Below are 21,869 nucleotides of genomic sequence, written 5' to 3'. Positions count from 1 at the left end.
GGGAACCCAGGAGAAGGTGGAGGTGCTGGGGCTAGATCTCTAGGGGCCACTTCACTGTGGGTTTACTCCTTTAGGAATCAGGAGGCAGGCACTCTCCCCCATTCACACCTTGAGAGATGGGGACCCAGACTGGAACAGTAACTTGATCCAGGAAACCCAGATGGACAAGGCCAGTGCCAGGACGCACAAGTCGGGAGCCCCTGGCCCGGTCCCTGGGATGCATGGGATTTGTGCCTTCTGGATTCTGCTTCCCGCTCTCAGAGCAAGTTTGAAGGATGCTCCTCCCCTTTCCTCCCGCCTTCCCAACCCGCTCACTCCCAGGGGAGGGGCGGAGTTCCCGGGCCCTGCTGACACCGTCACCACGGCAACGCGGCCATACTGGCCGCAACGGACCGGGGGTCTGGGTCTGCGGCGCTGCGGCCTCGTGGCTAAAGCGGAGCATGGACACCCTCTTCGTGGAGGAGGTGGCGGCCTCCCTGATCAGGGAGTTCCTCAGCAGGAAGGTACGTGGCGCCACCCTTATAGTTATGGGAAGTTGCTTGATTGTGGGAATGGGTGAGGGGAGCAGTCTGGAGACTCTCCGGCCCTGGAGACCTTTTGGGAGGGAAGCCTTCCCCTGCCCGCTGCCTGCGCTAGAGATGACTGATGTGAGATCCCCTTTCCCCGGACTTTGGGAACTACATTTCCCAGGAGCCCTTTCTGTCTCCGCTCACTTCCCGTAAGCCCCTAAGCAGGGACAGGATAGCGGCCGCCCTTAGAGGTATCTCTCCCTTCACGGCTCGCGAACCCCGGGCCTGCGCCCCCCTCATTTTCTTAAGGTCCCCGAGGCTCTGGGAGCCCAGCAGGCCGGCATGGGTGCCCGACTCTGATGTAATCAGACTTACATCCCACTAGGAAAGAACTTCCTCCCAAAGGGAACCCAGAGGGCTAAAAAAAGTTCTTGCCAGTCACACCCTTTAGTCCTGTTCATCAGTGGGAAGTTCAATCGAGGTCGTTTTAAGTTCTCCTGTTATCTTGTACCGGGCTTCCCTGGTGGCTCAGCTGGTGAAGAATCCACCTGCAATGCAGGAGACCCCCGTTCGATTCCTGGGTCGGGAAGATACCCTGGAGAAGGGATAGGCTACCCACTCCTGTATTCTTGGGCTTCCTTGATAGCTCAGATGGTAAAGAATCCGCCTGCAATGCGGGAGACCTGTATTAGATCCCTGGGTTGGGAAGATCCCCTGGAGGAGGTCATGGCAACCCATTCCACTATTCTTGCTTGAAGACTCCCATGGACAGAGGAGCCTGGTGGGCGGCAGTCCATGGGGTGGCAAAGAGTCCAACATGACTGAGCTACTAAACACAGCAGAGCACATTACCTTGTACCAGGAGAGTTTTCAGGGAACTCAGAAGTTGGGGCGGTCCTTGGCTGTCACCTGTCCTGACAGTGGAGGTGAAGGCGGGCTGGGGAAGAGGTTGCTGGGAGTTACACCATGTATAGTAGGAGTGCAGGGAGAGTACCCATTGCTCCTATACAAGATCTCCTGGAGAAGGAAATGGCAACCCACTCCAGGATTCTTGCCTGGGAAATCCCTTGGACAGAGGAGCCTGGCAGGCTACAGTCCATGGGGTCGCAAAGAGTCTGACATAACTTAGTGACTAAACAACAACAACAGAAGAGGAATCATAAGACCTGCCCATGGCAGATTTATCAGAGAAGGCGATGCCACCCCACTCCAGTGTTCTTGCCTAGAGAATCCCAGGGACGGGGGAGCCTGGTGGGCTGCAGTCTATGGGGTCACACAGAGTCGGACACGACTGAAGCGACTTAGGAGCAGCATGGCAGATTTATAGTGATGATTAATAATGATCTACAGGCAGGTTCCAGCCACTGTATCTGGCACATAGTAGGCATTCAACATCTCTGATGTGCCCCTGTTTTGAAAGTGTCTTTCTTTGCTTTTCGAAAATATATTTTTATTTAAAATGCAATGTGGCCTCAACTGTATCTGCTCTGTTTTTATACTAATTGACCCACCATCACCTAGTCCTGGCTACACACAGGATATCAATGATACACCCTGTGAGGATGACCACTGCCATCATTTAAGTCTGGGCTACCGAGCGGAACTCCCCGAATGTCTTCCCTATGCCTATCCTCTCTTGAGTACAAACGAAATCCAAAATTCTCACCTGATGTTTGAGGCTCCCCTGTAGCCTGACCCCAGCTTACCAGCCCAGTTTCATTTCCAGCTTCTCTCACATGCTTTCCCCTGTTCCATCCCAAGTCCCATTTCCTTCAAGAGGTCTCAGGTACCTGTGGCTGGAATAACTGGCTCATTTGTCTGTGGTCTGCTCATGGGCCCTCATGTTATAGTTTATGCATTTGCCTGTCTCACTCACTAGACAGGTTCACATTGCTGACACTGAACTGGGCAGAGCCTTTGCAGTTATCTGGTTCACCTGGCTTCCTCTCTTCTGACTTTTCGTTGGGAGACACTAAACCCCAAGAGGAGAAAGGAGTCTGTTACCCACAGTCACTCAGAAAGGCATGGAGAGCTGGGACTACAGCCCAGATCGGCTGCTTTCTGCTCTGGGGTGGAGACTATGGACTCTCCTTGGGGCTTGGTGCAAAGCAGGTACCTACCTACCTAACCAAGAGAGTTCCCATCCTGATGTGAGGTACCTTCCAGGTGCCTGTTTATTTTCTCAAACCCTCATAACAGTGCTGAAAGACATGTATAATTATTCCCTTTCGCTAAAGACTATGATCAGACTGGGAGGTGAATAAACTTGCCCGGGGTGAGCGGGTCAGATCATGCCACTCCTCTGCCCAAAACCCCCGATATGTTTCTTTTGCAATTAGAATAAATCCCAGGAAAGGCCTTGCCTGGGCATACCAGGCTCCCTACAACCTGGCTGCCAGCTCCCCCTTGAACCTCACCTTCTACTGCTGCTTCCTTTACCCTCCATCCTACATCATGCCCAGGTATGCTGGCCTCCTCCAAGTGTGATCCCTCCACAGGGAGAATCAGGACAGTCTCCTGGCAATGGCAGCATCCACCAAGCTCGTGCCCCAGCTGCACTCTCCTGCAAGCACGTGTCCTAGCCTGCCTCCACCACCTCTTGCAGGTGGTCATGCCCTAAGCCTGTCGTTTCCATAATCCCAGTTCCAAGCATCCCATCATCCTCACTTCCAGCTCATTCCCATCAGCAGCCCAATATAAACTATTCTTCAGCCTCACTCCCATCTCCATTCCACTGTTCTTGCCAAGTTTTCATGGTCCCTCAGCCCTCCTGTGGCCTCTCCCCACATCTTACCCACACATCACCCCTCAACACCCTGTTCAGCTCCCTTGTCTGTCTCTCCCTTCTTTATGTTTGGCCTATTTCTTGCTTGCACTGCGGAGCTGAATGAGGCTGGGGAAAAACACACCGTTATGTTGACGGTTTCACGATCAATTCATTGTCTCTCACTCCTGCGATGCCTCAGAGGTGCCTGCCCACCTGGTTATACTTCTCCAGTCTTGTTCTTAGTCACTCAATTGTTTCTGACTCTTTGCGACCCCATGGACTGTAGCCCACCAGGCTCCTCTGTCCATGGGATTTCCCAGGCAAGAATACTGGAGTGGGTTGCCATTGCCTTCTCCAGTCTCCAATCTTAGATGGACATTTCACACATCTCTCTCCTCAAACTCCAGAGCCCCTTCCCCCTCTTAATTTCACTGAGAAAATAGAAGCATTCATGAGAAAACTCCATCATGCCAGACCACTACAGTAACTAACCCTCTTGGGCCTGAACCATCTGCCCCATCCTCCCTCCTGCTCTTAGGAATGAGTTCTCCATCCTCTGGGTAAGGCCAGGTCCCCTATGTGTGCCTGTCCTCTCTGTGTGCTCCAGGACACTGGTGCAGTTACCATCCTCTCTGTCTATCGAATCATACATTTTTGCCTTCTCTACTGGGTTGGTCCTATCAACATGTAAACATGCTTCTACACATCCCATCTTGACCCCCAAGCCCCTCCAGCTACTAGTCTATTTTTCTTCTCCCTTTTATAGCAAAACTGTATGAAAGGACTGTGTATGCTCTGATTCTAATTCTTCTCCCTGTTTTCTCAAACTTTAATCAGGCTTTTGTCCCCATCAATCCATGGAGACAGCTCTTGTCAGGTTCATCAGTGACTTCTTATTTTTAGTCTTTACATTTACTGATCTAACAATCGTGTTGAACTCAGTTGGTTATGCCCTTCTTGGAAAACTCATTCTCCTTCGCTTCTAGAGATCACCTCCTTTTTGGTTTTCCTTCTGTACCTCTCTGGTCACTCTTTCCTGGGTTCTTGGCAAGCTCCCTGTGGCTTCCTGAGCTGTGCATGTGAAAGTTGCTCAGTTGTGACCGACTCTTTGCGACCCCATGGACTGTAGCCTGCCAGGCTCCTCTGTCCATGGAACTCTCCAGGCCAGAACACTGGAGTGTGTAGCCTATCCCTTCTCCAGGGGATCTTCCCAACCCAGGGATCAAACCCAGGGCTCCCTCATTGCAGGCAGATTCTTCAGCTGAGCCACAAGGGAAGCCCAAGAATACTGGAGTGGGTAGCCTATCCCTTCTCCAGCAAATCTTCCCAACCCTGGAACTGAACTGGGGTTTCCTTCATTGCAGGCAGATTCTTTACTGTCTGAGCCACCAGGGAGGCCATGTGCGTGCCGGTGGATTTAAAGACTTAGTCTCTGACTCTCTTCTCTTCTCATTTTTCAGCCACTTCCACCACTGTTGTGGGTTCCATTACTGTCGACATGCTGACAGTTTCCAAATGTCTGTCTCTAGCCAAGACCTCTCCTTGAACTCTTACATTCTTTCCAACTGCCTAGTTTACATTTCCACTTAGATATCCAATAAACATCTCAACTTCACACATTCAAAACTCAATTCCTGATTCTTTCTACCTCCTGCAATTTTCCCCACTTCAGTAAGTAGCATCACTAACTGTATGGTTGGCTGGGCCAAAGCCTTTAGAACCATCCCTGGCTCTTTCCTTCTTGTGTAGCCTGCATGCCATCCATCTGTACACTTGTGGGCTTTACCATCAGAGCACATAAAGAATGTAACTACTTATTTACATTTCTGCTACAACTACCCTGGTCCAAGCCACCTCCATCTTTCGTGTGACTTGTTCTATAGCCTCCTAGTCTTAATGCTTAATCCCCTGTCCCATATAGTCTGTCCTCAACCTAGAAGCCAAGCAGTCCTTTGCAAATAAATATGTTAGTTCAGGATTAGTTTTCCCAACCCTCCAGTAGGCTTCCCATTTCACAAAAGCCAACAAAGCCTTTGCCTAGCAAGGTCTGGGCAACCTCTCTGACTTTATTTCCTGTCACTTTCCCCTAGTTATATGGCTCTAGCTATACTGGCCTCCTTGTAGCTGCCACAGGGCCTTTGTACTTGTCATTTGGGTGAACTCTATGAGGGTCAGGACTTTGGTCTTTTCACTCCTCTGCCTCTAGCAGACAAACTGGTGGACTAGTGGCTTGTTCCTTTCATTTCACAGATGGGGAAACTGGAAAACAGGAGTGAGCACGTGGATGATGGTCAGTAAATAGCTGACTAGAAACGTCCTTTTTATTCTCTTTGGTTCAAGGTTGCATGCATATGTTGTTTCACAAATTCTTGGCCCAGCTCATGGCAGGCAGCAGTTTTTTTCTTGTTTTCCCAGCACTGAGAGCCTCTGAAGCCTGGCTCACACTGGGGTCTAGATCCATCAAGAGCAAGGGGCTCCCTTAGCGCCAGGCTGATCTGCGTGTGAGGCATCTCCCGTTCTTCTGCCTTTCAGTGATCATCACTGTCTGGGGAGGTGGGCAGGCTGCAGCTGCTGTGGTTGTTTTCAAAAGAAGGAACCAGACTCTTAAGGGGCCCCAAGGGCTGGGTCTTTTGGGAGTTCAGGGCTGGAGGATGGAAAGCAGCTGCGCTGGGACACAGCAGACATGTCCTTTGAGTCACCATGTGCTTCCTGTGAGTCTGGCTCCTGGTGTCACCTCCTCACAGTCTGGGATGGTCAGATCTCCAGCTATGTGAGTCCACTCTGTTATGCTGGACAAATCAACCCTGGCGCCCCATCTGCAAAAAGAAGGGAATGACTGTTGGCCTTTTGCTTATGTATTTCCTCCTGTTTATTTTTAAAGCTTCATATCCCGTGGCCCCAAATCTAAGCCAAACCCTGAGCTCCCGAGCCAGTGGTGGGCAGCGAGACAGTTACCTGGATTTCGCTTTCTTTTTCTCTAAAATGTGCTGACAGCTTCAGCCTGAGCTCCACCCACAGGGTGGCTGTAAGATTCAGAGTAATAATCATGAAGATGATGTCAAGTATAAAAGTTACATAAGAGTAAATTCTTAAGTCAGTTTTCAGTCCTCCCAATATACTGTGAGGAAGGTGGGAGAAGATGACGGTAATGAACATCAACAGTCTTTTTGTTGATCCTCTGCGTCAGAGCTGGGAAGGTTTAGATTTAAAATGGTAAATAGTGATTTAGAGTACTTCCCTCAGGGCTTAAAGAAGACGTATTTGACCATGGACCAGGAACGCCCACGCTCCGATCTCAGCATAAACAGCAGAAACGATCTCCGAAAGGTTTTGCATCTTGAATTTCTCTACAAGGAGAACAAGGTACATACTTTCAAAGTGTGGTGGGGAGTTCTGGAATGGATTTTGGCAATGTCACGGTACTCACGAGCCCTGCCAGGTCACCAGAGACCAGTGGCTAGAGGCTTGCCGCACCTGCGGTCAGGGAGAAACAGACAAATCCCAACTGTGTGCTGGGTTTCTAGCTTCTGTCTGCCCCACCCCACTGTCAGCACGCATGCACCGTATGGGGCTCATTTTTGCACCCAGGCCTGAGCCTGTTAACAATTATTCCCTGTGCTCCTTCCCTTCCCGAGAGACTATTTTTAGTAAGACTGTACTGAAGAATATAGCATTCAGTTATGCTAAAATTTTCCATTCTTTGCCTCCTGAAAAAGGAATGGTTTTCCTTCTTCAGCTCGGAGTAATAACTTTTTTCTTAAGGCCACTGTGACATTTAATTCAGGCAGATGGGGGGTTTGGGTTCAGCTAACCCTGATGTGTTGAAGTTGAGATAGCAAATGGAACAGGTGCCTCCTTGGGTGGTGATGGGGGTGCTTACTTGACCCCCCTCCTCGATCCCCCCACCATCTGTTATAAGCCTTCAGAACGCTGCATAGTTTTCTTCTGTTGTGCTTATTACGCTTATAATAGAATATTTGTGTGGGTGTTTACTTAGGATCTGCCTCCCCCACTACTCTGGATGCTTCAGGATACCAGTTGTATCCCCATACTTCACCATGATGCTTGATGATGTAGTAAATAGTCAGTGTGTATTTATGAATGAATGAATGAATGAGCAAGTGAATGAAGATATGAATGAATGAATAAAAATACCGTTCTGAATTAATTGCTTTTTCTATTAGAAGAGAGAATCTTATGATTTGACTTGTCGACCAAAAATGATGCACCGTGTGAGAGTTGTGAGTTAAGTTTTATTTGGGGCAATGTGATGACTGCAGCCTGGGAGGCAGCGCCTCAGCGCTGAGAGACTGCACCAAAGAGGTAGTGCTGCTGCCGCTGCTAAGTCACTTCAGTCGTGTCCGACTCTGTGCGACCTCATAGACGGCAGCCCACCAGGCTCCCCCGTCCCTGGGATTCTCCAGGCAAGAACACTGGAGTGAGTTGCCATTTCCTTCTCCAATGCATGGAAGTGAAACGTGAAAGTGAAGTCACTCAGTTGTGTCCCCATGGACTGCAGCCTACCAGGCTCCTCCATCCATGGGATTTTCCAGGCAAGAGTGCTGGAGTGGGTTGCCATTGCCTTCTCCGAAAGAGGTCGTGGGGAAACGGCAATACATAAGATTTTGGTGAAGCAGGAATTCAGTGCAATCAAGCGCTTACTTTACAAGAGATTTTCTGCTAGTCACAAGGAGCTGATGTCATCATGAAGGGTTTTAATGCTTTTCTACGTATGTGGTACAAGGATTAGGATCCTGAAATCAGTTCCTAAAAATATTTCAATATCCTGAAAATATCAGTTCCTGAAAACTGTCTTAAGACTTGTTCTACCAGTTTCCCTGGAGCACAGAGTGCCTCACTCTCCACCCTGAACTCCCTCAGGTGCGCCAAGAGCTGCAGCAGCACAGGAGTCAGTCTCCACAGAGGCAGACGGCAAATGCCCTTAGCAAGCACCCATTTATAGTTGACAGATTCAAGAACGGGCTCTCCAGCAGATGGTGCCTTGTGGGAGGGCATAGTGTCAGAGGTGGAAAGAACCTCACGGACATGTTGTTCAGCATTTATCACAAGTGGCAGCCAGGTAAAGTCTTTCCAGAAGCCCTGGAAAGACCTTTGTGCTCTGGGTCCTGTGGTGACATGCGGGCCCCTCCATCTCCTATACGCACTTGGTTGAAGTCCTTTAGACAGAACGCTACTGCCCAGGTAGCAGACACTCATCAGTCATCCACCGGCTCTCTTACAAGGCAGGAGAGTGGATTGTACATTTTACAAAGATTTTTTTCCAGAGAGAGTGAGACAGTTAAGCAGAAAATTCAATTAACCATTGTGGCACAGTGAGATTTTTGTAAAAATGCACCTTTACCTAACTTCCCAGAAGCATCTTTGTCATTCAAGTTATTTTTATTTCTTCACTGTAGTATGGTCTCCCTAAGGTAGTTATTATCTTAAGATCCTTAAGATATTTTCATTCAGTTCAGTTCATTTCAGTCACTCAGTCGTGTCCGACTCTTTGCGACCCCATGAACCGCAGCATGCCAGGCCTCTCTGTCCATCACCAGCTCCTGGAGTCCACCCAAACCCATGTCCATCGTGTCGGTGATGCCATCCAACCATCTCATCCTCTGTCGTCCCCTTCTCCTCCCGCCCTCAATCTTTCCCAGCATCAGGGTCTTTTCAAATGAGTCAGCTCTTCGCATCAGGTGGCCAAAGTATTGGAGTTTCAGCTTCAACATCAGTCCTTCCAATGAATACCCAGGACTGATCTCCTTTAGAATGGACTGGTTGGATCTCCTTGCAGTCCAGGGGACTCTCAAGAGTCTTCTCCAACACCACAGTTCAAAAATATAAATTCTTCAGCACTCAGCATTCTTTATAGTCCAACTCTCACATCCATACATGAAACCATAGCCTTGACTAGACGGACCTTTGTTGGCAAAGTGATGTCTCTGCTTTTTAATATGCTGTCTAGGTTAGTCATAACCTTCTTTCCAAGGAGTAAGTGTCTTTTAATTTCATGGCTGCAATCACCGTTTGCAGTGATTTTGGAGCCCAGAAAAATAAAGTCTGTCACTGTTTCCACTGTTTGCCCATCTATTTCCCATGAAGTGATGGGACCAGATGCCATGATCTTAGGTTTCTGGATGTTGAGCTTTAAGCCAACCTTTTCACTCTCCTCTTTCACTTTCATCAAGAGGCTTTTTAGTTCCTCTTCACTTTCTGCCATAACGGTGGTGTCATCTGCATATCTGAGGTTATTGATATTTCTCCCGGCAATCTGGATTCCAGCTTGTGCTTCCTCCAGCCCAGCGTTTCTCATGATGTACTCTGCATATAAGTTAAATAAGCAGGGTGACAATATACAGCCTTGACGTACTCCTTTTCCTATTTGGAACCAGTCTGTTGTTCCATGTCCAGTTCTAACTGTTGCTTCCTGACTGGCATACAGGTTTCTCAAGAGACAGGTCAGGTGGTCTGGTATGCCCATCTCTTTCAGAATTTTCCACAGTTTATTGTGATCCACACAGTCAAAGGCTTTGGCATAGTCAATAACACAGAAATAGATGTTTTTCTGGAACTCTCTTGCTTTTTCGATGATCCAATGGATGTTGGGAATTTGATCTCTGGTTCCTCTGCCTTTTTAAAAACCAGCTTAAACATCTGGAAGTTCACGGTTCACGTATTCCTGAAGCCTGGCTTGGAGAATTCTGAGTATTACTTTACTAGCGTGAGAGATGAGTGCAATTGTGCAGTAGTGTGAGCATTCCTTGGCATTGCCTTTCTTTGGGATTGGAATGAAAACTGACCTTTTCCAGTTCCTGTGGCCACTGCTGAGTTTTCCAAATTTGCTGACATATTGAGTGCAGCACTTTCACAGCATCATCTTTTAGGATTTGAAATAGCTCAACTGGAATTCCATCACCTCCACTAGCTTTGTTTGTAGTGATGCTTCCTAAGGCCCACTTGACTTCACATTCCAGGATGTCTGGCTCTAGGTGAGTAATCACACCATCGTGATTATCTGGGTCATGAAGACCTTTTTTGTACAGTTCTTCTGTGTATTCTTGCCGCCTCTTCTTAATATCTTCTGCTTCTGTTAGGTCCATACCATTTCTGTCCTTTATCGAGCCCATCTTTGCATGACATGTTCCCTTGGTATCTCTAATTTTCTTGAAGAGATCGCTAGTCTTTCCCATTCTGTTGCTTTCCTCTATTTCTTTGCATTGATTGCTGAGGAAGGCTTTCTTATCTCTCCTTGGTATTCTTTGGAACTCTGCATTCAAATGGGTATATCTTTCCTTTTCTTGTTTGCTTTTTGCTTCTCCTCTTTTCACAGCTATTTGTAAGGCCTCCCAGACAGCCATTTTGCTTTTTTGCATTTCTTTTTCTTGGGGATGGTCTTATTTCCTGTCTCCTGTACAATGTTACGAACCTCCATCCATAGTTCATCAGGCACTCTGTCTATCAGATCTAGTCCCTTAAATCTATTTCTCACTTCCACTGTATAGTCATAAGGGACTTGATTTAGGTCATACCTGAATGGTCTAGTAGTTTTCCCCACTTTCTTCAATTTCAGTCTGAATTTGGCAGTAAGGAGTTCATGATCTGAGCCACAGTCAGCTCCTGATTATTTGATTTATCCAGTAGTTATTAGCTGTTATACAATAAATTGGAGCTTATATTTTACAGGAAAATATACTCATTAATCTTTCTATGTCATCAGAATTTTCATGTTCACTCAGCTCAAAACTAGAGTGATTCTGGGAAAGCCCTGCGATTTAATGTTAATTCTAGTAATTTGTTTTCCCCCTTTAACTGTACTGTAGATAAAATGCCTATATAAAACTACGTTTTGAAAAATGGTATCCTTAGATTCATATAAAGGCTGTATCTTTATGAGCAAATTGATACGAAAAACCACAATGTATAATTCAGGTATTTAGGGCCCCAAATCTCTCATACTGAAAGGAAAGTAAGGTTGAAGTAAATTATGTAACGTCCCCAGCCCCCCAACTCTCTTCCCTGTAAGTTTCGTTTAGACTTAGACAAAATAATTTGGGTCCTATTCTAAAAAATAAAACTGTCCCCTGATTTTGACTGCCTGATAATTCTGTTGAGTTTGGTCATAACCTGTGGGTCTTGGTCCCAGAGTTCTACTACATAGGTCAGGGAAATAGTAAGGGGGAAAGACTGGATACACCCAAGGGTTCCCTCAGTGCCAGGCTCTTTATCAGGCACTTTATCACTCTGATGGCAAACTCACCACCTGCCCCATGCCTGGCTGCCTTTCCGAAGGGCCTAAATGTTACCCAGCAGGTGGGGTGCTGACTGCCACATGGTCTAGCTCCTGAGACCAGCTTGGATAACTCTGTCTGTGCGTATTACTTAGGAGAATGTCTAAAAGGAATCAGGGTTCTAATCTTGGCGATTCTGGTTTAGTAGGACTCAGCAAGTCCCGAGAATTTGTCTTTGAAAAAAACCTTCAAAGGTAATATTTAGTGCTGTCAGGGTAGGGGAGTACTGATACCACTTGTTTCCAAAATCTACTACCAAAGAGTTTCATTTTATCTTTTTTAAAGATTGGGACATAAACGGAGTCAATCCTGACTGCCTGTCTGTGCTCTTGCACTAACCTTCTGCTGTTTGTCTCTGTCATTCCTGTGTCCAGTGTTAGATGTAGAGTACACAAGCTAAGAAGGGGCTTCCCAGGTGGCTCAGTGGTAAAGAACCCGCCTGCAGCGCAGGAGCCACAGTAGACAAGGGTTAGATCCTCCATGGGAAGATCCCCTGGAGGAGGGCATGGCAATCCACTCCAGTATTTTGCCTGGAGAATGCCATGGACAAAGGAGCCTGGCAGGCTGCAGTCCATAGGGTCACAAAGAGTCGGACAAGACTGGTGACTTAGCACAAACACACACGTAGCATACACAAACTAAGAAATCATGCAGGTCCCAAATGTTTATAAACTAGTAGAGTTAGTGATCATAAAGACTGAATTGTTTTTTTGAATGAAAGTATATATGTTTTATAAATTTATTTCCAGGCGAAAAAAACCAAGAGGGAATTTGATTAGGTGTGCCTCTGTTCATGTCACATTTTATTACATTTGTTCACTGAATCTCCTGTCTCATGCATTGGATGCTAGTTCTTTGAAGGTATTGGTTTTATTTTCATCTCTGTTGCTCCCTAACACAGAACTTGACATATAATAAGTAGTTTGTGAATGTTTGCGGAGAGAATGTATGGACGAGTAAGAAGTTGATAAACTATGTCAAAGAATTGCAGTGGCTGCTTTTCCCACCCTTCCTCTAAAACTGTAAATAAATTAAGGATTTTTTTTTTCTTCCAATGATAGGCAAAGGAAAATCCTCTAAAAACAAACCTTGAACTCATTACCAGATACTTTCTGGATCACTTTGGGAATAGTGGTAACAATGTTACTCAAGAAACACCAATCCCTGAACTCTCAGTACCAAAGAAAAGTAACAAATTACCATTGAGAAGCTCAGAGACCACTCTGGTAAACATATACCACCTTGCAGATGAAGATGAGAGTTGGAGAACATCATTGTCAGAAATAAGCAAAGCCAGGTACCTCTTCTCATTTATACTGTGGATTAGTTTCTTATTTCTTCTGTAACAAATTATGATAAACTCAGTGGCTGTAAATAGTGGCTGTTTCTCCAGAGAAACACGACCAGCAGGAACCAATAAGATATATAAATGTGTATAGGTATAAATATACATTGGCTTCCCAGGTGGTGTTAGTGGCAGAGAACTCGCCTGCCAATGCAGCAAACATTAAGAAACGTGTTCGATACCTGAGTTGGGACAATCCCCTGGAGGATGGTATGACAACCATCCTCCAGTTTTCTTGCCTGGAGAATCCTATGGACAGAGGAGCCTGGAGAGCTACAGTCCACAGTCTAAAAGAGTCAGACACTACTGAAGTGACTTAGCACGCATGCATAAATATATGTGTGTATAAATGTTATGTTTTTAAATAAAGATTTATTTTAAGAAATTGGTTCATGTGGTCGTAGGGGCTGGCAAGTCTGAAATCTATGTGGCAGACTAGTATCCTGGAAGCTCAGGCAGGTTTTCTGTGTTACAGTCTTGAGGCAGAATTACTTCTTTGGGAAACTTTTGTTTTTGTTCTTAAGGTTATCAGCTGATTAAATGAAGCCCACCTATATTATCTAGAGTGATATCCTCTACTTAAGCAGCTGATTGTAGATATTAATCACATCTAAAACGTATCTTCATAGCAACATCTGGACTAGTGTTTGACCAAACACTTGGGGAGCATAGCCTAAACAAGTTGACCTACAAAACTGAACCATCATGATGTCCTAAAGCGACACCAATTTATTACCTTGCAGTTGAGGTCAGAAGCCGAAAATTGGTCTCACTGGGCTAATGGCACGGTGTCAGGAGGGTTGGTTCTTCCTAGAAACTTTGAGGGGAGAATCTGTTTCCTTCCCTTTTTTAAATTCGAAAGGCTGCCTCCATTCCTTGGCCTTGTGGCCTTTTCCTCTGTCTTCAGAGCACATTATTACAACCCCTGCTTCCTTTGTCACATCTCCTACTGCTGACTCATCCTCCTGTCTCCCTCTAAGAAGGACCCCTGTGATTGCACTGGGCCCACCCAGTCAATCTATGGTAATATGCCCATTTCAAGATTCTTTTGATTTATTTTTTACTGGATATAATTGCTTTATAACATCATGTTAGTTTCCTCTGTACAACATTGTGAGTCACTTGTGTGTAACATTTATCCCCTCCCTCTTCATCTCAAGAGTTTTAACATAATCATGTCTGCAGAGTCCCTTTCTTTTGCCGTGTAAGGTAACATATTCACAGGTTCCAGGGTTTAGGGTGTGAACATCTTCAGGAGGCCATCACTCAGCCTCCCACAGTCTGCATTTTCAGAATCCCTGTCATGGAGCACTGTTATTTTTCTCTAGAGGCCATGGGAATGGACCACTTTGTGATGGAGGATACTTATGATTCAAAATGTGTAATTTAATTTCCATGATTCAGAAGGTTCAAGGGCTTCCTTTGTTTGCATTTTCTTAAAGACAGGGATATAGAATTCTGAAAGGCCACAGAACACTGGAAAGATGAAAAAAATCTGAAAAATAAGGCCTTTTAGAACTCAGAAAAAAAATGAAGTTGCATTCTTTTTTTAAAAAACTATTTATTTATTTGGTTACACTGTGGAAAATTCTGAAAGAGATGGGCATACCAGACCATCTGTCCTGCCTCTTGAGAAACCTATATGCGATCAGGAAGCACCAGTTAGAACCGGAACATGGAACAACAGACTGGTTCCAAATAGGAAAAGGTGTACATCAAGGCTGTATATTGTCACCCTGCTTATTTAACTTATATGCAGAGTACATCATGAGAAACACTGGGCTGGAGGAAGCACAAGCTGGAATCAAGATTGCTGGGAGAAATATCAATAACCTCAGATATGCAGATGACACCACCCTTATGGCAGAAAGTGAAGAAGAACTAAAGGGTCTCTTGATGAAAGTGAAAGAGGAGAGTGAAAAAATTGGCTTAAAGCTCAACATTCAGAAAACGAAGATCATGGCATCTGCCATCTATCTGCCATCACTTCATGGCAGATAGATGGGGAAACAGTGGCTGACTTTATTTTTCTGGGCTCCAAAATGACTGCAGATGGCGATTGCAACGATGAAATTAAAAGACGCTTACTCATTGGAAGGCAAGTTATGACCAACCTAGACAGCATATTAAAAAGCAGAGACATTACTTTGCCAACAAAGGTCCGTCTAGTCAAGGCTATGGTTTTTCCAGTGGTCATGTATGGATGTGAGAGTTGGACTGTGAAGAAAGCTGAGCACCGAAGAATTGATACTTTTGAACTGTGGTGTTGGAGAAGACTCTTGAGAGTCCCTTGGACTGCAAGGAGATACAACCAGTCCATCCTAAAGGAGATCAGTCCTGGGTGTTCATTGGAAGGACTGATGTTGAAGCTGAAACTCCAATACTTTGGCCACCTGATGTGAAGAGCTGACTCATTTGAAAAGACCCTGATGCTGGGAAAGATTGAGGACAGGAGGAGAAGGGGACAACAGAGGATGAGATGGTTGGATGGCATCACCGACACGATGGACATGGGTTTGGGTGGACTCCGGGAGTTGGTGATGGACAGGGAGGCCTGGCATGCTGTGGTTCATGGGGTCGTAAAGAGTTGGACACGACTGAGCGACTGAACTGAACTGAACTGGGTCTTATCTGTGGCACGAGAATCTTTGATCTTTGTTGCAGCATGTGGGATCTAGTTCCCCAGCCAGGGATCAAATTTGGGCCCCCTGGATTGGGAGTGCAGAATCTTCGCCACTGGGCCACCAGGGAAGTCCTGCTCTCTTACTCTCTTAAACACACACACACATACACGTGCACCATCTTTTTTTTCTTTTTCTTTCTCTCTCTCAATGCCAAGCAACCCAGGAAAAGAAGCTGTTTCCATGCCTAACTTTGCTGAACTTTAACTGGGAACACCAAGTTTGCCAAAGGTCTCCATCTACCACCTTCAGTAGTGTGCAGTAATGGGGCTCCACCCCTTTCAAGACTATACCATCTTCCCCCCTTATCCACGGGGGATACATTCCAAGCCCCCCAATAAATGCCCAGAACCCTGGTTAGTACTAAACCCTATATATACTATAGTTGGGGTGGGATGGGGAACTTTGTATTGAAGGGTGACAGTTTTCCTTAATCACTGGGGTCTGGAAGAAACAAGGATGCTGTTTATGTTGACAATTCAAGGAATCCTATCGTCAGTCATCAATCCTGATTTTATTTCTTGTTTCTGGCCTCATTTTGTAGGCCAGACCTGCCCAGATACAGAAGTCTTTTCTTTTCCTTACCTTTAATGATAAAGCTGGTTAGAAACCACCACAGATTTGTGAATGGGCTTACTGTGATTGCCTATGGACTGTGCCATTTTTTATTATTGCTAGCGATTTCCTTTGAGGACTCTGTTTTAATGGAAATATCCCTTTTTTGCAGACATGACAGTCTTGATGGGGATGTACTTGGTCATTTTGTATCATCCAAAAGGTCCTCACACAAAAGTAGGCCCATAAAGACTGTCCCAGGTGAAAGCCCCCCTGTAGCTTCTGCTTGGGAGAAGACGGACAAGCTTCCAATGTCAGAGCCTTCCTTGGACACGAAGAGGATGGGAGAGAAGGTCAGGCCAAAGTCTGGCCTGATTGTCCGAGGCATGATGGCTGGGCCCATTGCCAGCTCCCCACAGGTGGGCCTGATGCTTGAGCTATGAGCATGATGAGCTATGAGCTATGAACTGTGAGCTATGATGCTTGAGCCTGATGCTATGAGCATGGAAATTGAGGATGGGCATGGCTTAAGGGGTGCCTGGGTTTATTTAGGGTGCCCCATAAGACAGCTCCAGAAGGGAGGATGTATATCATGGGATGGACTAGAACAAGGGGCCTTTTATCATTCCCTAGCTCTACTGCCAGCTCCCTGTGGGGCCATGGCCTCATCACCTTCCCTGCCCTCAGTTTATTCATCTTATCAACCAGGTGGTTACCATGGTTCTATGTTCCTTTGCCAAGTGAGAACACATCGACCTAGGTTTATCTTTGCAGTTCAGGAGTGGGAGACCCAGCCAAGTCTAGAGAACGTACTCTTTATTTTTAAAAACATGATAGTGGAAAGAGAAAAAGAAATACCAATCATTATAGTTTGGTTTTGCTTTAAAAAAATTCTAAAAATTTAACACCGATGTTTTATAGACTCCCTTAAAGAGAGGCGATGGTAGGCTCCTGTCAGGTGGGAAACTAAAGCAAAGGAGAGAATGAATGTAAAAAGAGTTTGTAAAACTTTAAAAGAGAAACAGAACAACAAAGGAAAATCAAACACCAAACTCATAGTGTACTGTCAAATCAGGGAGCCTAAGCAAACCAAAAACAGGTCATCTGTGCCCACACTGGTCACCCTCACTCTCGGGGCAGCATGTGTACATGCAAGTGAGGTTTCAGGGGCAGCACTGGTCTTCCAGTTCATCTGGAATTAAAGGCAAAAAGCAGTGGACCCTCTCTCTGCCCCTGCCTATATCTTGTGAGATTTTTGGACAAGGTCTTTAAAGGTCTTTTGGACATGGTCTCTTGGCCATGGTCTTGTTTGTTAGACCAGGTGTCCAAGACCCTTTTGAGATCTGGAATTTCATGGCTCAGAGATGGTCATGCAACTGGAAAAGGGAAAAGTTTCTTCATTGTCTTTTCAAAAAACTAGGGGTATTCTTTACTATTATATCAAAGCTAGACAAGTTGTTTCTTAATGTGGAATCTGAAACCATCCCAATGAACTTTTTGTGTGTTATCAGTTTTCATTGGTTTGATTTGCACTTTGAATGAATCTTTTACCACCGCATGGCTTAGTAACATGATGCATTGGTCACCTGAAAGTTATTGTCTTATGAAGTTGTATAGATCTTCTGAATGTTGACACATTTCATTATACAAGAAACCATGAAAAAAAAATCACATTTGTTAATGTCATCACTCAACTCATCAGAAAGTTTTTAAGTATCAAGAAGCCCTCAAGTTCATAATGGTAAACATGTTTCTCCAAATTCTGATTTTTAAGGTAACTTGTATTTGATCAGTGGCAACAATATATCATTTGTTTCCCTTGAGTTCAATTTATTTTCAAGAAAATGCCTGCCAAATACCTGTCTGAATTAACCGTAGTTCATCTGTCAGTGGTTCCATGAAAAACAGTAGCAAGTTCAGCTCACAGCTCAGATGGCTGCATATAGGGCTTTGCCTAGCCACAGCGGTCATCATCTGTATCCCACACAATGTTTATATGTATCTCCTACTTTGTCACACAGACTATTAAAGAGATGTCTAACACAGGATCAAGATCGGACGCAATTAACATTTTCTGTGCATCAGCAAGGACATTCTTAAGAGAAATTAGCATTTTTATTGTAAGTGCGGTTGAATACCTCAAGCACTGGTATGGTTGGGTGCCGCTGCCTTGATTCGTGCTGAAGGTCAGCAGGTTTTCCCACCAGTGCTTTTGGATCATCACTGCAAGCATCAACATGGTGAAAAACGCACATCATATCTTATTATTATAATGAAAATAGTTTTGAGCTCTCTGAAAGGGTTTGGGCATGGACCCCTAAGGTTGATGGGCTATACTTTGAGAACTGGTGGACCAGATGAATGTTAGGGTCCTATCGTACCATGACTTGCTTTTTATATACGTATTTATTTGTTTGGCAGTGCCGGGTCTTAGTTGCGGCACAAGGGATCTTCGATTTTCATTGTGGCATGAGGGATCTTTAGTTGTGGCATGTGGGATCTAGTTCCCTGACCAAGAATTGAACCTGGGTCCCCTGCATTGGGAGCGCAGAGTCTTAGCCACTGGACCACCAGGCGGGTCCTACCTACCATGACTTTCGAATCATCAAGTCTGTGCAGTTCAGTCCCCTTCAGTACTGAGGTGTGAGGACGAGGGCTTGGACCCGCTTTACTACTGAGAGATTGCCACAAACTCCTCCCCAAAGAAGAAGCAGTCCTCCTCTGAGGTGTTTTTTTCCCCTGGGGTATCTGAATCTTGTGAAGGGACACTAAAGTGGCATTTCCCCAGGTTTTCTGGAAGGTGTTCTGTGGACTTTTGAGTGCTTTGGCCATACAAGAGAAAAGAGCGAGGTTTGCTAGGTATTGCATCATTTTTTACTGCTAGGTCAGCTCTGCACTTTCGAAGGATGAGTAAGAGGCTGGGTTCCCTGCCCTTGGCCGGAAGTTTGGGTCTCCTTGGGAACAATGACTAATGTTTTCTTTGCTCTGTGGCAAGGAATGCCCTGGGTGGCTTTCGGAGGAGGTTTATGGTGCCTAGTAATTTCCACTGGGTGGGAACAGGACAAAATTAGATGTTCTTTTTTTGGCACAGGCTTTACCATTTGGCTCAGGATTATTTCTGGAATTGCTGAGGTCCAGAAAAAGCTCAGCAGGTGTATTTTTGTCCCCTCCCTCTACTCCTCCACCTCAGACGGGTAACAACATGAGTTCCTGTTTTACTGGTTAATGATTGATAGAGAGGACACTTCAGTTGACTCCTCTGAAGTTCCTGCATTTTGAAAGTGAGCAAGACTTGATTGCTTAATAGGTATAGGTCACTGAACTGGAAAGCTCTGGGGACACCAGAGAGGAAGGAATAACGGCCTCCATTACTTGGTCTACTGGCAGGAAAGGGTAGGGCCATGAGTATGCGGGGACAGGGGCAAAGATACTAAGCAGTGGCGTTGTAACATTTGCTGGCTGCTTCAAGAGGTTGACTCTGTGCTACTGCCGTACATGGGTCTGGGTCTCTCCTTTAGCCCTCACCGTGGTCTTGTGGGAAGTCAGCACTGCAGGTCCCCAGTCGTTTATCCAAAACCTCTGGGCCAAATGTGCTTTGTAATTTAGATTTTTTTTTTTTAAACTTCAGAAAGGAAATACAGTGCATAAACCACGTACCACAGAACGCCTGAAGTAGGGTTTGATGTAGCATCCCATAAACAAAACATATCTGCCACAAAGCGTATGAATATTCATGCTTGAAAAAAGACCACAAGGGAATTCCCTATAATCCAGTGGTTAAGGTTCCTTACTTTCACTGCTGAGGGCCTGGGTTTGATCCCTGGTCAGGAAACTATGGTATGCCAAGCCCCATGGTGTGGTGGGGGAAAAAAAAAGACTACAAGTAACTTCATAACAATTAAAAAGAATTTGCCATAGGATTCCAACAGAAAAGTTCACTTTTTAGAGGTTTTGGGGTTTAGAAATTACAGATAGCAGATTGTAGACAGATTAGATTATAGGAAGAGCAAGTGAGGAACAAAGAAGTTCAATGACTTGTCACAGGGGACATAGCTAGCAGGTGGCGATTCAGGAATTAGAACACGTCTGACCCTGGACGGAGAAGGCAATGGCACCCCACTCCAGTACTCTTGCCTGGAAAATCCCATGGATGGAGGAGCCTGGTAGGCTGCAGTCCATGGGGTCGCTGAGGGTTGGACACGACTGAGCGACTTCACTTTCATGCATTGGAGAAGGAAATGGCAGCCCACTCCAGTGTTCTTGCCTGGAGACTCCCAGGGACCGGGGAGCCTGGTGGGCTGCCGTCTGTGAGGTCGCACAGAGTCGGACACAGACTGAAGTGACTTAGTAGTAGTAGTAGCTGACCCTGGAGCTCTCTGTAAGGGGTGTGGGAGGGGGCTGAGGCATGCTCCTGGGGTTTATGCTTGTGGGGTGCTGTGAAAGCATGAGAGAAGTGGGGGCCCCGAGAGTCTCCTCAGAGGGTAGGTAGAATTTTAAGAGAAGGATTTGAGGATGGAAAAGGTGGGAAGGGAACATCATAGTCTTGAATAGGTTATTTCCCACCTCCCTCCAAGGGGATCCTCACCTCTGCTTTTGTCCTTGTCCCTTTCAGGATTCCCTCCGCAAACGCTCGCTGAGGCAGTCCCCGGCCTTGAGCAGCGCTACCCAGCCTCACAAGGAAGGGAGCCCACAAGAGCCTGAGCTCTCTACTCACACCTCCACCTGTCCCACCCCTCTGGAGGGACCAGCTTCCAGCACCGCCTCCACCTCTAGGAGCCCTCAGGGCCCGCTCAGCGAGCTGACCTGGGAAAAGTGGGGAACCTCGCCTGGCAGCCCGCCTCACCTACCAGGCAAAGGGCTGCTCCCCAGGGGGAGTGGCAGGTGGAGAGACCTTTCCGAAGACAGTCCAGCCGTGGACAGTGGCTCAGAGGCCATCAGAACTGCCCCGAAGTTCTCCCTGTCCAATGGGAATGTCCTGAAGACGCAGGAGAGGCCAGAGAGAGCGTTCGAACAGCAGGGGAGCCAGCCCCCATCCCTCAGGTGAGCATGCTATGCCCAGGTGATGGTTTTTCAGAGAACAATCCAGTCCTGAGTGGCTCCTTGGGCTCTGAGTGCGGCTGGTGAAGTGGGGGAAGTGATGCTAGTCATTCCACCAGGGAGAAAATAGCCCAGAGCCCACACACTAGGAAGCTTTGGGGAGGTTTCTTTGGCTCTTCTTACTTCTTCTCAAGGGTCAGGCTGATATGGTACAAGAGAGGTGTGGAAGCCGGAGGTATGATGGTGAATCAGCTCCCACAAGGCTCCTTAGGGGGCAGTTTTTTAAAACCCTATCCTGAGTCCTTCTCTTTTATTCTTTCACAATGAACCTTGAGGATTCCTACACTGATTGATTTTTGAATGTTAAACCAACCTTACATTTCTGGAATAAAACACCCTTGGCTATCATATGTTAATTTTATATATTATATGATTTAATTTATTAGTAATTTGTATAGGTTTTTTGTATATAAATTCATGAAGGAGACTGGCTGGCAAATTTTCTTTCTTGGAATAACAGCCTTGTCAGATTTTTTTATCTAGAGTATGCTAGAAGTAGTTCCTCTTTTTTTTTTTTTAATAGTCTTGAATAGTTAGTATAAGATTGGTGTTATTTCTTCCTTAAATATTTGAGAGAATTTTCTGAGCATTGACTTAAAAGGTTTTAAATTATGAATTCAAATA

General features: G+C 45.9%; 1 protein-coding gene across 1 annotated transcript in view; it reads left to right on the top strand.

Moving 5' to 3' along the window:
* The first annotated feature begins 377 nt into the window (after positions 1-377).
* The window catches only part of MINDY4 (MINDY lysine 48 deubiquitinase 4), a 119,311-nt gene continuing 97,819 nt past the window's right edge, over positions 378-21,869 (top strand). The window contains exons 1-5 of the mRNA XM_055590476.1: positions 378-503; positions 6,520-6,639; positions 12,629-12,864; positions 16,321-16,567; positions 20,761-21,188. Coding sequence (XP_055446451.1) covers positions 441-503; positions 6,520-6,639; positions 12,629-12,864; positions 16,321-16,567; positions 20,761-21,188 — 1,094 coding nt within the window. The 5' untranslated portion in view covers positions 378-440. The remainder of the gene's footprint in view (positions 504-6,519; positions 6,640-12,628; positions 12,865-16,320; positions 16,568-20,760; positions 21,189-21,869) is intronic.

The sequence above is a fragment of the Bubalus kerabau genome, chromosome 8 (assembly GCF_029407905.1).
Source record: "Bubalus kerabau isolate K-KA32 ecotype Philippines breed swamp buffalo chromosome 8, PCC_UOA_SB_1v2, whole genome shotgun sequence".
NCBI lineage: Eukaryota > Metazoa > Chordata > Mammalia > Artiodactyla > Bovidae > Bubalus > Bubalus kerabau.
Note: the sequence above shows the minus strand (reverse complement) of the source record. Positions and strands in the feature narration are given on the sequence as shown.